General features: G+C 40.4%; 1 protein-coding gene across 1 annotated transcript; it reads left to right on the top strand.

Annotated features, from left to right (window-relative positions):
- The first annotated feature begins 5,341 nt into the window (after positions 1-5,341).
- LOC110463496 lies at positions 5,342-11,930 on the top strand. The gene is made up of 2 exons (XM_021518126.1): positions 5,342-5,455; positions 5,730-11,930. Exon 2 carries the CDS (start codon positions 6,505-6,507, stop codon positions 11,866-11,868), a length of 5,364 nt encoding a protein of 1,787 aa, XP_021373801.1. The 5' UTR covers positions 5,342-5,455; positions 5,730-6,504; the 3' UTR covers positions 11,869-11,930.
- Positions 11,931-15,703: the final 3,773 nt, after the last annotated feature.

Here is a 15,703-nt window from a genome sequence, read left to right on the forward strand (position 1 = left end):
GACAATTTATTTGTTATTTATTAACAGTTGCATTTCATTTTCCACGTTATGGAATCAATAAGTTCCGCTCAGGAGTGACGTAAACACAGCAGGGGTCAATACTGAGTTCACAAAATTAATACCTCGTATGTCCACCGTTCGCCTGAATGCAAGCCTGGCAACGTCGACGCCTTTAGCCTATCAAACGGTTCAAGAATGCTTGTGGGATGGCATTCCAGATCTGTTCCAACGCTGCAGCCAAATCAGCCAACGTCACCGGTTGATTAGGTAAGCCCGTCATCTGCGATGCGATGCCGCCCCAAATCATAACGCTGCCTCCGCCGAAAGAACGTCGTTGTACCACACAGTTGTCACTAAAACGTTCTCTTACGCGACGATACACTCTGGAATGGCCGTCACTACTATCCAGGTGGACTCGCGACTCGTTCGTAAACAAAATGTCTGCCCAATCCCGTCGAGTAAATCGCAGATGCCTTCTGCACCAGCCCAGACGTGATGCACGATGACGTGGCAGAAGAACTGGGCGGATTGTAGAACGTGGCGGACGGATAGCTGGTTCACGCAATCGGTTCCGTACAGTTCTCGGACTTATTGGTATTAACACAAGGATTGCCCGTGTAGTCAAAACTTACCGTTTGGAAGCGATTTCTCAAATTGACAAGCCGAATATGGTTGTCCTATTGACGTGACGTTACACGTGGACGTCCCGCACGAGGTCGACCGCCGACGTGGCCAAACTTTTTATGTCGTCTCCACAAATGCCGGATTGTGTTGCGATGGACATGAAAACGTGAACGGCTTGGCACATACCAGCTTGAAGCATTCCAATAATGCGGAGGCGGTAATTTTATTGAGCCTTGGCATAGCATTAATCACAAATTAAAATGTTATAATGCTATTTTTACTGAGAGCAAACTGCGCGAGAAAAACCGTCAATGACACACGGATAGTGTGTATGTGTCATACTCGGTCATGTGTGTTAATTTTCATGTATATACAATTGGTACTACATGTTCTATAACAATTCTCCGCAAAGCACAGTTTTTTTTCCCGCTAGTATACAATGAAGGAAGAGTATCGGTACTTTTATAATAATTGTGTTTTAGGTAAAGATAGGAGTATTTGATAGAACACTAATGTTGTGTTTATATTTGATAAGACGCTATTACAATATGTGTATATATTGATTTTGTGTTTATATTTTGTAAGATGACAGTGCAATATGTGTATATATTGATTTTGTGTTTTATGTGTTGTAAGATGACAGTGCTCCGGGTCTATAAAAACCAGACGGGGTCTATGAGCCTGTAGACCCCTCCTAACCCAGAGATATAACTAATATTGTATCTTATTAAATGACTGGTGCTAATTCCCAGCCCTGATTGGAGGAGCGACGTCACGTGACGAGTCTGTAAATATGTTACAGACCTCGTTCTATAAATAGAAAAGTGTTACAGACATCGACCTTTATATAGAAAAGTGTTACAGACCGCTACTAAAAATAGACCGAGGTAATTTCCCAGACAGTCTTTAAATCTGTTACCATTCACACTACTGAATTCAACTACAGTTCAAATAATTTTTCAAATAATATTTATTTGAAATTAAATATCACATGAATTGAATCTAAAATTCAATTTTTGTGTATGTTATTTTGTATTTAAAGTCCTTCACTCTGTGATTCTAAAATGGTCCATGCCATCCATGTGTTTATGACATGAAAAATTATTAATCTTATTGTAAAATGTCATATAATAAAACAATTGTGGACTTCAGTTTCGGTCTATCCCTGATTTACGGACCTGGTCTGAACAATATTCACCTCGGCCTTCGGCCTCTGTGAATATTGTTCAGACCAGGTCCGTAAATCAGGGATAGACCTCACCTGAAGTCCATAATTGTATAATGTTCCATTCTTATATGTACATGTATGTTCAATTCATATGTCATTTATATCGCTGTAATACATTCTATGTTGGTGAATAGTTTCCTAAATATTTTGTATTGTTTGTCTTTTAGATGTCCACTGGCTGTTTATGTTATGATAAAAGCATAGACTACTTCTGCGTGTCTGGATGTATTCCACTCTACTACATAAAGGTAAGGTAGCATTCCAAAGGTTAAATAGCATGAATGAAAGTTACTGCTTTTGGCAGACGCCCCTTGTCATCACATTGACAATAGTGGTTTTTTAGGATTTTATCACTATTTTAGACAATTGCCTATTTATTTTCAAACTTCAAATAAAAGTGAATTATCAAAATGCTTGAAATGAGTTTGCGCATCAAAATATTTCTGTCAAAATTGAGATCAATATTAGTATGTAATGGAAATCGCCACCTCTATCGGGACCTTCAAAAATATGAAAAACTACATTTAGGACCATACTTATGTTGATTAAGATAACTATACATATGGTCTCTACTACACGTTTTAATCTTATCGGACTGTAAGTCGTACACAAACACTACACAATATACTCGTGTATAGGCTACTATGTCAAGCATGTAGCGTCAATGAAGAGTGCTGTAATAGTTGTGCTACTATCTGATCTACGATGGCGTTAACACACCAAACGGACAAGTTGTGTACGCATGTTAGTACATTGCATCACGTTATAAACTCGTTGAGCAATTAACGGAAACTTTGGAAGTTGTTTGTTTCTCATCTATTCAAAAACTTATTTGAACATAATACGCCATAGATTCCTCTTGGCAGCGAAATTAAACTAAAGGACATCCAAACCATCCATGATATATTGAAGGCAAAAATACATTCTCCTTAACAAATATAATTTCATATACGATATGGAACTAGGAATGGTGAATGAGAAGGACAATTGAATATGTTTGCTTTGCTTCTTGTATTGCTTACCGGCCCTTCCAAAATATGAGTAATCTAGGGCGAAATAACACTTTGAAATAGACATTTACAAAAATGATTACATCAAACTAAAACAAAATAGGTGAGAATATGTTTAGGATGTTAAAATACACCAGTATCCAACAAATCGGTTATAAAATAAAAATGTTATCGTAAAGTTCAATGGAATGTAAATAGTCATATATATTAATTGCACAGAAACTGTAGCAAATCATCTTTTCAAAGACGGTGCGTTATAGAATATGTCACATATTTATTTGAAATCAGCTCATTCTATCATAAAATGTTTGACTATAAATTTTGATAACATTAATGGCAATAAAGCTGGTCTCCAATACGTACCTATACATAGTCCCTGCGATCTGCTCTACTTGTTGCATATGGACCCTTATAAGTTGTATTTTTAATATCTCGCTGTTTATTTCTTCAGACCCTTTAGTTTGCCAAATAGTTTTAATACAGTTTGCTATAGTAGCTTTAAATTTAGAAAAAGACAATTTATCTACATTTCGGTTCTAGGACAGTTAAATACGTGTATGTAGCGTGATATACAAAGCATAACATTATAACTGATGTGCTGTCAAAGACAGACAACTGCATACAGAGTCTGTCCTCTGTTCTCCATTTAGTTATTTTATTTACTAAATGAAAGTTATTATTCAATATCAATCGTGTATATTAAAGGTTACGGTTCACGTACTATCAGCAACAATTCATCTTATTACCTCCGTTGAATACCATATAAATGTATAGCTTATTAATCTGACATTTAAAAAAAGAAAAATGTATTGAACAAACCAAACATATTAATTGCATTTTTCCATTTGAGTGTTACATGCTATACAAATAAATTATGGAGAGTTTCATAAGTAAATCAACTTAAGTCAAATGTTGTTTATATGTAACAATTTCCAATTGTTCAATTACGATTTGTTTCCTTTTATATGGTCATTTGAAACAGGAAGTATATTTACAAGGTTAAATAAAACAATTACACATATGAATGCCGCGTCGATTAAATACATTGTAGAATTAGCGTGACCTTTTTCAGAGTTTATTTAAACAATAAGGTCATTAGGCATGACTTGGTGATTATGGTACATAGACTGACTACAAATAAAGTAAATGGTTATTAGACGACACCAACAGTTTATCGATAAATAATATATCAGTTTGTGGTAGGTTCCCCCTGAGTGGGACAGACATGAATACGATCAATGAAAACAGCCCATAAATATTCAAAGGGATGCTAATGTATATCAGGAGAAATCAAGAAACACTTATTATCGGAGAACAAAACTGGTTTTGCTGACAGGTGTTATTATAATTATTTCCACTAGGAAACAACGCTGAGGATAACACAGTATATGAATACGTATGGGGTTTCAAAATAACTGCATACTGCTAAGGTCATTTGAAGACGGGTGCTAAGGGAGACACCGGCAAGGGGATAGGGTAAGTAAGATAGAAAACAACAGATGTTGATCCCGAATGTTTTAGTTGGCGCAACAGGTCGATTTTGATGTCCTCGATAGTACTGTTAGTAGACGGTACAGGAGAAATATCCTGTTGCCGGTTTGTGTTTGTGTGTGTTTGACACAATAGTCTCCTGGTTTGGCATGAAGTGAGATACAGCAAGTCTTTTTGTTACCTTATCGAGGAAGCGTTTCTGTTACCTTGGCTAACGGCGATTAACGGAGGAATAGTTATTTTATTTGTTATAAAATGCATACCGTATTAGAGATACTTTTTTCGCAAAATCGTCATTTATTTACGTTACAAAGAATTCGGCAACAGCACCAAGATCAGTCGAACGTTCTAAAATGACATTTCCATCTAATAGAGCTTTTGTTTAAAATATATTTGTTTTGGTTTATATATTTATTTTGTATTGTTACTACATGTAGTAAAGTCCGAATATCATGTCATTCATTAACAATTTAAAACCTGCATACTTGTTTTAGATATAAAGAAGTATTTTAGGTTGATCGGCAACATTTTACTGTTTTAATTATTCCAATAATATATATTTAAAGTCCGCGTGTTAGTTATATTTTAATTGCATAATATTTATGTTTGTTTATATATTTGTTGTGGGCATAAGTGACGATAAGACTTAGTCGTATAACACACCATTAACACAATAAAACATATTACAACCCAAACACTACGTTAAAATGAAGTCAAAATGTTGTTTATCTCCTTTTGCTAAAAGGTGAAAATATAAAAACAAAAATACATTCATATTAATTGCGAAACAATATCATCAAACGAATAGATATTGTAATGCGGATTTACCTCCTCCGGAAATCGGGGTCCGGTCCCCGGATTTGATGTTAGACGCGGAAGCAGGTTATCCTGTGTTCGTTGAGTTTTACCGCCATTAAAAGGTTGCACTGAAAACTCGGACGATCTTTGTGTTGTTATTGAAGAACACAGCCAGCTATCCGGCATAACAAGTGGTGTCAGAAGTGGGATTTTGCTTATACGCCCTGCAGGGAGTCCAAAACCCGTTTCTTTTTGTGTAATGTATTGCAATTCGTACCTCAAAGTGGACAGAGGTCTGCTACAGGTAATCGCGCTGCATTTTGTGTTGTGGGTTGTTACTCGTCATTTAAATGATTATTTTGTAATTTGATTACTATAACTCATTTATAACTTTCACAAAGTAAGAGCACAATAACTAATTTACTTGGTTTGGGTAATTTGCTGTTTTGTGTGCCTATATTTAGCCTTTGGTCTTGTACTTTCGTTTTACATGTATTTTCGTATTGGTGTTCACTGCGAACACTGGAATTGCTTCCAAACGAATCGTTCACTGCGAACGGTCAAACATTATCTTTCAGAGGTCGGAGAAGGATCTCGTAGACTACCTTAAATCACACAACGTGACAATACCACCTCACGAGGCTGATTTGACCCCCCTGCTAGTATCCGACAGCAAAGGAAAGCGCCTTGCAGTGGTACACAGGGGCAGTAATCCAAAACTTCCGATACAGTTCTCATGTAAAGGTGGTGCAAACTCATCAACCCTAGTATCCCTACTAAAAGAACAAATTCCCATCCTCAAGCAGAAATTTGGTAAACCTGTTTATGTTTATTTCTGGGCTGGTACATGCGACATAACCTCAAAGCAAGGCTGTTATATAAACATTTCTGGTACCTGTGTTAACACTATACACAAAATTATCAACTGCTACAAAAGAGCGAGGGACTACACAATAAAACAGGGGTGCAAAATTCAATTTATTGGAGTACCTGTTTATTCGGTTAGCCTTTACAATGATATCCAAGGTCACCATAATCCGAGCAAGTTTCTAGAAACAGATGCTGAAGTTGCCAGCCAGGTACACTTCTTGAACTCTCAAATTGAACTTCTCAACACAGAACTTGGTACCACAACACTTAAATTCAATGCTGATCTTCGTGATTGTCGAAAAAAGGGAAAAGAGCGATATTTCATAGAATTATTGGAGGACGGTCTCCACCCTGGGGAACTCTTGGCGAGGAAGTGGTTTAGGCGACTTGAATTAAATATTGTGAAAACTTGTTTTGTGGACCAGGACATTTTGGAAGTCCACGTCGACCAACAGGAACTGTTACAGTTAGCATTTGAACAAAATGTGTGATAAAGAACAAGAAGTCACACCAGGGGAAGGAGAGTCTTCAGTTGACACTGCGTCAGCTGCGGCATATGATATGCTTCAATTCGTAATGAAAAGTTTTGATGAGCAGCGTGATACACAAATGAAGATGTTTCGGCAAACTATGGTGGAGTTTGAAGACGAAAAGAAACGAAGCTTCGAGGCACAAAGTGAAATGATGAAGTCCTTCATGCAAGAGACACGTCATGATATTCAAAATGCCATAGGACATCAAGCACCGCTTGCACAGAGTACATTTTCATCTATGGGTCCACAACAGGAATTTGGAAGGTCGACAGACAGAGGATCGTTTGGTGGTTTTGACGAAGAACTCCGGGTGATCCAGGATAGAGAACGCTCATATTCAAGTCCAAACTTAAATGGACAGAACTCTGCACTATCCAGTACCCCCTCATTGGAAAGACAGGATATGGGACGTATGCTGAACAGACATCAAGGAAAGGGTCCTCAAACAAAACTTCCAGTGTTTGAGGGAAAGGAGGATATAGAGGTTTTTATTGTTCCCTTTGAACGGTTAGCAGAGCGTTATAACTGGACAGACAATGAGAAAGTGGACAGACTCTACGAATGTCTAAAAGGAAGGGCCATGTGGTACATCTGCTCCTTACCAAGGGAGATGAGAAGAGATTACAGGAATCTAAAGGATAGTCTGATCAAGCGGTTCGGACGAAGAGACCCACCCACAACAGCGAGATCAAAATTACACGAAGTAAGGCAACGCAGCCTAAGTAATGACGAATTTGGGGAAGAGGTTTGGCGCCTAGTTACCCTTGCTTATCCTAATGTAGATCTCGACTTGCAAGATCAATTGGCTGCAGAGGCATTCCTCAAGGGGTACAAGAACCCCAAGGTATCTTATGATGTGTTGAACAAGAAACCAAAAACTATCAATGAGGCTATTGAAATGGTTACTTCACAAGAACATAACTTCAAAGCCACCATCGGTAGGGAGAAAGAGATACGAGACAAGGCTCGGCGCGTTTCATGGGCTGATGGGGCTGGTGTAAAAAATGTCTCCGATGACGAAGAAGCGTTGAATACACAGCGTGTTCAACTGCCAAACACTGCCTTAGAGTCGGACAACCTCAGTAAATTAGATGTTCGGATGAAACAGCTTGAGGATCTTGTTCGGAATAGCTCGCTAGAGTGTCGCGCAAGATTCGACCAGTTAGGGAACGAACGCCAAAGTGGGTTTAGCAAGGAAGGAAAGGAATGTTACAGATGTGGTGGTAAGGGACACTTCCAAAGAGATTGCAGCTCTAGGAGATCAAGATCGCCCACACCACCGAACAGTCCCCGTTCTCGCTCACCACAGCATGATGTTAAGATCACCCGGACCAATAGGACAGAGAAAAGCATTATCGTCCCAGTAACGGTCAATGGAACAACAACTGAAGCGGTTATTGATACTGGGGCCGACGCCACAGTCATCTCTGAGAAATGGGCAAATGAAATAAATTTGCTGTATGCTAAGCCAAAGAAAGAAATTCGTCTAATGACAGCTGAGGATGGTGCAGAGATGACAGGATTAGGTGTAGTCACTGCGACTCTCCAAATTGGGGAAGAGGTGAGGGAATTACCAGTTGTGATAGCTCCTATCAGAGACAACATACTGGTGGGCATTGATCTACTCCAATCTGTACAGGCCATTATCCATACTGGAGAAAAGAACCTGGAAGTCAACGGAAAAGTAATCCCAGGACACTCTCAGTTGAACAGATCTGGGACTGCTATTGCCAGGAGTATAGTTAGAGTACATGCAGATGTTGTGGTGCCACCAGGAAGTGAGAAAATAATCATCGGAAGATTGGAGACACCATCAGACACTTCTCAAGCAATACTGGAGGCATTCAATCATCAAAGCGGAATGCGAGTTGGGTCATGTCTTGTCTCTATGAATCAAACTATTCCTGTGAGAGTTCTCAACCTGAAGGATAGCGAGATTAAACTCACAAATGGCACATTTCTAGGAAAAGTTGAGGAAGCTGACCTAGCTTGGGACCCAAATATGAGCAGGGAGCCTTCCGTAAACACCAGTGTCGAGCCAGAACATTTACAAGAGGCCCCTGGGACAAACGGAGAGGTTCCGTTGCATGTACAGGATATTTTTGAAGAGTCCTCAAAAGGACTGTCATCAAATCAAAAAGAGGATCTCTGTATGCTGCTGAATGACTTTCCTGATATATTTGCTAAGGATGACTACGACCTAGGCAGATTCAGCGGAGTCAGACATAAGATTGACACAGGTGAAAACAAACCTATACGTCAACCCGCAAGAAGGACACCATTGGGTTTTCAAGCTGAGGAGGACGCCCATCTACAAAAACTTCTTGACACTGGTGTTGTCATTCCATCTAGTTCTGAATGGGCATCACCGGTAGTACTTGTTCGCAAGAAAGATGGTGGTGTGCGTTGGTGCATAGACTATCGAAAGGTGAATGAGGTCAGTGTAAAAGATGCTTACCCACTTCCAAAAATTGAAGAGTGCCTTGATACGCTTAGTGGTGCGACTCTATTTTCCACCGTAGACTTAATGAGTGGCTACCACCAAATTGAAGTTGATGAGATGGACAGATCAAAGACCGCCTTTGTCACCAAACAGGGGCTCTTTGAGTACACCAGAATGCCTTTTGGCTTATCCAACTCTCCCTCAACTTTCCAGCGTGCAATGGAGCTCGTACTTAGAGGGTTTCAGTGGGTCATACTTCTTATTTATCTGGACGATGTGATAGTGGCATCCAGGTCTTTTGAAGAACATATGCAACATCTGCGTCAGGTTTTCTCCCGGATCCGTGAACACGGTCTGAAGCTGAAAGCCAAGAAGTGCCGTTTGTTTCGTGAGGAAGTCCTCTTCCTGGGACACATTATTAACGGTGATGGAATCTCCACCAATCCAAAGTTGGTAGATGACGTCCTGAATTGGCCTGTGCCAAGCAACTGTAGGGAGCTTCAGTCTTTTCTAGGACTTACCAACTACTACAGACGGTTCGTTCAAAATTATGCAGAGATCGCTCTGCCACTGCATGACCTCACACGGAAGGAGGTAAAATTTGTATGGGAAGACCGTCAGTGTGAGGCATTCGAGGCCCTGAAGAAGGCAATTACCACTGCTCCGATATTGTCATACCCGTTGGAGAATTGCAAATTTGTCATAGATACGGATGCTTCTAACAGGAGTATAGGCGCCGTTCTTTCGCAAGTCCAAGATGGGGAGGAGAAAGTTGTTGCATATGCAAGTAGAAGACTGACCCCTGCACAGGAGAAATATTGTGTGACACGACGCGAACTTCTTGCAGTTGTTGCTTTCTGCCAGCATTTCAAACATTATCTTCTTGGCCGGAGGTTCTTATTACGCACAGACCATAGCAGTTTGTCATGGCTTTTCCGATTCAAGTCACCACAGGGACAGCTGGCGAGATGGCTAGAGGAGGTCAGTCAATACTCTTTTGACATCGAACACCGTGCTGGGAAGCTGCATGTGAACGCTGATGCCATGTCACGGATTCCGGATCACGATTCGTGCCCTTGCTACTTCGCGGGTGCCACCGTTGAAACTCTACCCTGTGGAGGATGTATGTACTGTGCAAAACTACAGACTGCGTGGGAAAGATTCGAGGAGGATGTTGACGATATTGTGCCTATAGCTGTTCGTTCGGCGGAGGTAACTGCTGTCGAAAAACACTCTGAGACCGGAGAGGACTCTAATACGAAGGACGATATTCCTCAATGTAACTGGCTACAGACCAAAAGTCCGATGGAACTTCACGAAGAACAGATGCAAGATGAGGATCTAAAACAACTGTATTCATGTGTGGCCAACAGCGAGACAGTTCCTCTGGGTGAGGCGCAAGCAAGAAGTCCTGCTCTGCGGAAGTATCTACTAACCCTTCAGCAGTTCAAACTGATACACGATGTTCTCTACTACCAGTGGGAGGCAAATGGACAGGAGTCACTGCGACTCCTGGTTCCATTCCAGATGAGAAAAGAGATCATGCAGGCATGTCATGAAGCTGTTTACTCCGGTCATCAAGGGGAGAAGAGAACTCTGGAACGAGTGAAGAAGGACTTTCACTGGCACAACATGTCGATGGATGTGAGCATATTTGTTCGGAAATGTCATGTATGTGCCGCTGAAAAGAAGAGTAGTAGAACTATGAGAGCACCTCTTCAGACCTACATCTGCGGAGCGCCAATGGACAGGATACAATTGGATGTCGTGGGGCCTTTTCCTATTAGTGATGCTGGGAACAAATACATACTTGTCATCATCGACCAGTTCACGAAGTGGGTCGAGGCTTACCCAATCACACAACAGGACAGTAACACGACAGCAAAAAAACTGGTCCTGGAGTTCATCTCTAGATTTGGCGTACCCCTGGAGATCCACACGGATCAAGGACGAAACTTCCAAAGCGCCCTGTTCAAGGAAGTATGCCGGTTACTCGGAATCGCACAAACCAGGACTACGCCCTATCACCCTTCATCTAATGGTCAGGTTGAGCGGTTTAACCGCACGCTGTTGCAGATGATCAGGTGTTATCTAGATCATGGCCAGGCGCATTGGGATGAGAACATTCCCCTTCTTCTGTCTGCTTATCGAAGTACGCCACACCCTGCGACAGGATTTACACCAAACCTGTTGATGCTGGGTAGGGAGGTCCATTCTCCTCCCGAGCTGATCTACATGGATCCGGATATTTCGCGTTCCTCTGATGACGCACCCACCTACCTCGACCGGATGTTAGAGGGTATGCACATTACAGAGGAATTAGCTAGGAAAACATTGAGGGCTTCAAAGGTACATCAGAAAAAAGTATATGATCTACGGGCTAGGGGAAGAGAGTACCACGTCGGGGATCTTGTATACGTGAAGAACCAATCACGATCTGTTGGACAATCTCCGAAACTCCAATCTGTTTGGAATGGTCCTTTTGTGATCACCAAGAAATTTGGTCCGGTCGTGTATGAGGTCCGTGGCCGCAAGAAGGCTTCAGTTCTTCACCATGACCGGCTAAAACAATATTTGTCTGAGGTCATCCCGGCCTGGGTTACCAAGATAAAGCATGATCTTGGTACCTCCTCTCTCCCAACGATTGCTGAGGAAGACCATCTTCCAACCATGGATAAGAAGTTCGGGACAGAGGAAAACCACCACGAGTCGCAGAACAGCCAACAATCGCTGAAAGCCAGTTTACCAGAGGAAGAGCCAAAGACACCTGTGCCAACTGGGATGTGTTCACAGCGAACCATCTCAGATGAACCATCCCGGTCCTCGCGTTACGGCCGGGCATATAAGCAGCCTACCAAGCTTGACCTTTAGCAGGAGCTAAAGGAGCCTGGAAGGGGGTGGTGTAATGCGGATTTACCTCCTCCGGAAATCGGGGTCCGGTCCCCGGATTTGATGTTAGACGCGGAAGCAGGTTATCCGGTGTTCGTTGAGTTTTACCGCCATTAAAAGGTTGCACTGAAAACTCGGACGATCTTTGTGTTGTTATTGAAGAACACAGCCAGCCATCCGGCATAACAATATGAGAAACCTGTAGAAAAACAAACATTTATATAATAGTCAGTAACGATATACAAATGAGAGCTATCCTCTGTTTAGTAGAATCATTCAATTCTATTAAAGGTACGGTGTCGTTAACTATCGCTCTTTTCTCTTATCAGCAGGGTAAAACTGGCATTCCTTTTTTTTTGTTACACAGCACAAGTTATTACCTTCGTGTATACCACACTCAGGGTGCCAATGATATAAAACACAAAGGACTTAAATTGTATTTTCTTACGTGCCGTAAAGAATTGGATGATATATCTTATTTCTCGCATACCCCAATGGGTCCCTTTACATTGACGAACTTCCTTGTCAACCTTTGACACGCTTCCTCTGTTTCACGATTACTTGTTTTAGTTAACACTACTCATAACAAAATTGTCATTAGAGATCTTAATAATAATAATAAAAATACGTATATTGTGTAAACATTACCTCTGGTTGCTGCAGTTGTGTTAACGTATGCTCTCATGACATCCTGTGAAACCGCTTATGCATCATATTAACGTAAACATAAGAAGCAGTCGGGAACAAGGCTTTGCACCATGACATGAATATGTGTCTTATTTGTGAAACGTTCTTTTTACACAACCAATAAAATTTGCGACTTTTCGATGACTAGAACGTTATGTACGATGTCACCTTCATCAGACAAATGACCAGTGAAGCTTCGACAGTGTTATGGGAACATCTTGATCAAGATGCAATAGCCACGTCCCCCATAGAATACAAACCTAGCTTATGGAAACGATATGTTGACGACATACTTGAGATAATCAAAAAGGGGTCACAGAAGGATTTGACCACACATATCAACACCATAGATGCCACTAACAACATCAAAGTTATATGTGAGGAAGAAACCAACGGCACAATGCCCTTCATAGATATTCTACTGGTAAAGAAAAAAGACAAAATCGTGATGGTATTGGTCTATGGAAAAAAGACCCATACCGACCAATACATGAACCTCAAATCTCACCGTACCTTGCACCAGAGGTAAGGCGTCGTACGCACATTGCTCAAAAGATGTGATAAAATAGTCACAGAACAACAGGACAAAACACAAGAGCAGAATCACATTGCTAGGGCAATGAGACGAATGTGCATATCCGGAATAGGCCCTAAAACGGGTTCAAAAACAGTGTTAAAGTAAGAAGAAGAAGAAGAAAAATGCCAATCACGGATAAGAAGAAACCTAAAGGTCAAGTGGTCATCCCGTATATAAAAGGTATATCCGAAACCATTCAGAGGATATATCGCGGTCATGGCATAGCAACAGACATGACGCCCCACAAGATGCTTCGCAATATCCTAGTTCGGCCTAAGGATAAAACACCTAAAGAAAACGTCGCAGAATGCGTATACAAAATCGGATGCAAAAACTGCGACGCGTCTAATATTGGAGAGACTGGAAGGCGATTTGGGGTCCGCCATGGTGAACACCGAAACGATACAGAAACCCAAGAAGGTAGGAAAGTCATCAGATCAGAAAGGAAGCAGTCGGATTCCCAGATAAATCACAGACCATGCCACACAGAAATATCATGGGATTGACTGGTATAGCTCCAAAGTTTTGGACAGAGAGAGCAATCTGTTTAAACGGCAGATAAAGGAAGCCATCGGGATACGCCACAGTGGGCCAGTTCTGATTCGAGACGAGAGGGCTCAAAGACTCTAGATTTATGACCAAGTATTCAACAAAGCGTACGCTGAATCGAGTCATTTTGGTACATATGTAACAACTATTGCACATTCGCTTACAGCGTAGCCGAAATCGACATCGATTTTGTGGACAACTCGTTCACATTTTAAACCTTTGTGTGCATACGCTTCACTGGTCATTTGGCTGATGAAGGTAACAGTGCTAGTCATCAAAACATCACATATAAAATTGTATCAGTTGTGTAAAAAGAACTTTTCATAATCCATACTTACCAGCCTGAAGAAAGTGTTTAGAAATGAATATTAGTCATTGGAGTGTTATATCTTTTAATAGCAATATGCATTTCATATTTATTTATTAACTTTAACTTTAGCAGCGGTTTTTCGGCAGGTTGCGGAGCGGTAAATTTAACTACAGGTACTACATGTAGTCGAGACATTTGAATTATTGCTCAAAGTTGTCAGTTACATATGTTAATTCTCTCACGAAAATACCGGTGGAATAGGGAAGGTGTCATTAGCCAAATTATAATGTCCAACCAACCTAAAATGGAGTATATTCTTCGTTTTTAGATTGATAATAGATATACGTTACATGCACCAGCGAGGGTAATATTTTGATATTTCTTACGAAAGCACACTGCTAGTTATGCATTCCCTCTCCTAAACGGATTGAGGCAGTGTATGTTCCTTTACGATGTCACGGTCAGAAAATGGACAAAAAACAGTTCTTATGCGATATTTGCTTCCGTTAGATGATTTCAATTTGTGGTTGTATTTTTAGAGTTGCATATTTTCTCGCAGGCGCTAACATTTAATGGCGTTATGTTTACATTCTTAGCCTTAACGGAACTCAATATTTTGCAATCAAAGCATTTGCTTAAACAAAAAAGTAGTTCCTAAACGGAGGTCACCAGATGCATATACAGTACGCATGTGAGATTAATATGAACTTACTCTCTTACTCTGTTGAACCTATCCAAAGTGGAATGTTGGAGAGCCTTTAGGGACCGCGGAACCAAATGATTTTCCATAGACGATAGTGTTAACGCTTACCACTGTCCTGGTTAAATGGGGTTATCCACACTGGTTTACCTGACCTCATTTTGAAGAATAGCATCTCACACAACTGTAAAAAAAATATTTCAAAATTCTGCCAATTTGAACTTTTTTTATATGGGGGCTGCCATCTTGTATTGAATTCGGCACTAAAAATCGAACAAAATTTACAGCAAATTACACACTTAATAAACTCACCCAGACAAAACCAGACTTGAATTTTTTTTTTAATTTTTTTATACATATTAAATCTATATATATTGCTCAACCCACACATAAAACTTTTGAAACTTCTGCCACCTTAATATCCAACCAGCAGGCCCCGAGGCATTCACCTTTCTATTAAATCTTCTGCCCAAAAGGGAAAAACCCACAATCTATTTTTGATTTGGTTCCGTGGTCCCTATAGGATCCCACATATTTTTCAAATTTACCATTTTTGGAAACAGTCAGGACCATAGGGTATGAAACCAAAATGGGAAGTGGCTGGCTCCAAGGCTTGGGCTGCTAGGTCAAGTCTTCTACCGGTACTGAAGATGGAGATTCCTGCAAAAAAAGGCAGGAAAATTGAACCAGTTTCAAAATGTAAACTTGAATATCTTAATAAATATTATACTTAGACTTATGGTTTTGAGTTTTTATTAAAGTACAGGTACTGTTCTACCCAGAAATATAAACAACAAACATTTTGTCTGAAGATCAGGGGAGATAACTCAATTTTGAGACCCATACCCCCTTAATTTTGGACTTTTTGTAAAAAATTGAAGACACCAGCAATTATTTAGAGAAAAGAGTCAAAAACAGACACAAAAGTAAAGACTAATAACTGTACAAACAGTACAACACCACAATGATAGGATTACATAATGTTTACATAACA

Source organism: Mizuhopecten yessoensis, unplaced genomic scaffold, assembly GCF_002113885.1.
Source record: "Mizuhopecten yessoensis strain PY_sf001 unplaced genomic scaffold, ASM211388v2 scaffold10911, whole genome shotgun sequence".
NCBI lineage: Eukaryota > Metazoa > Mollusca > Bivalvia > Pectinida > Pectinidae > Mizuhopecten > Mizuhopecten yessoensis.

What these genes read in the sequence shown, in the direction of transcription:
- LOC110463496 (XM_021518126.1), top strand. Translation starts at nt 6,505, where the DNA reads ATGTGTGATAAAGAACAAGAAGTCACACCAGGGGAAGGAGAGTCTTCA.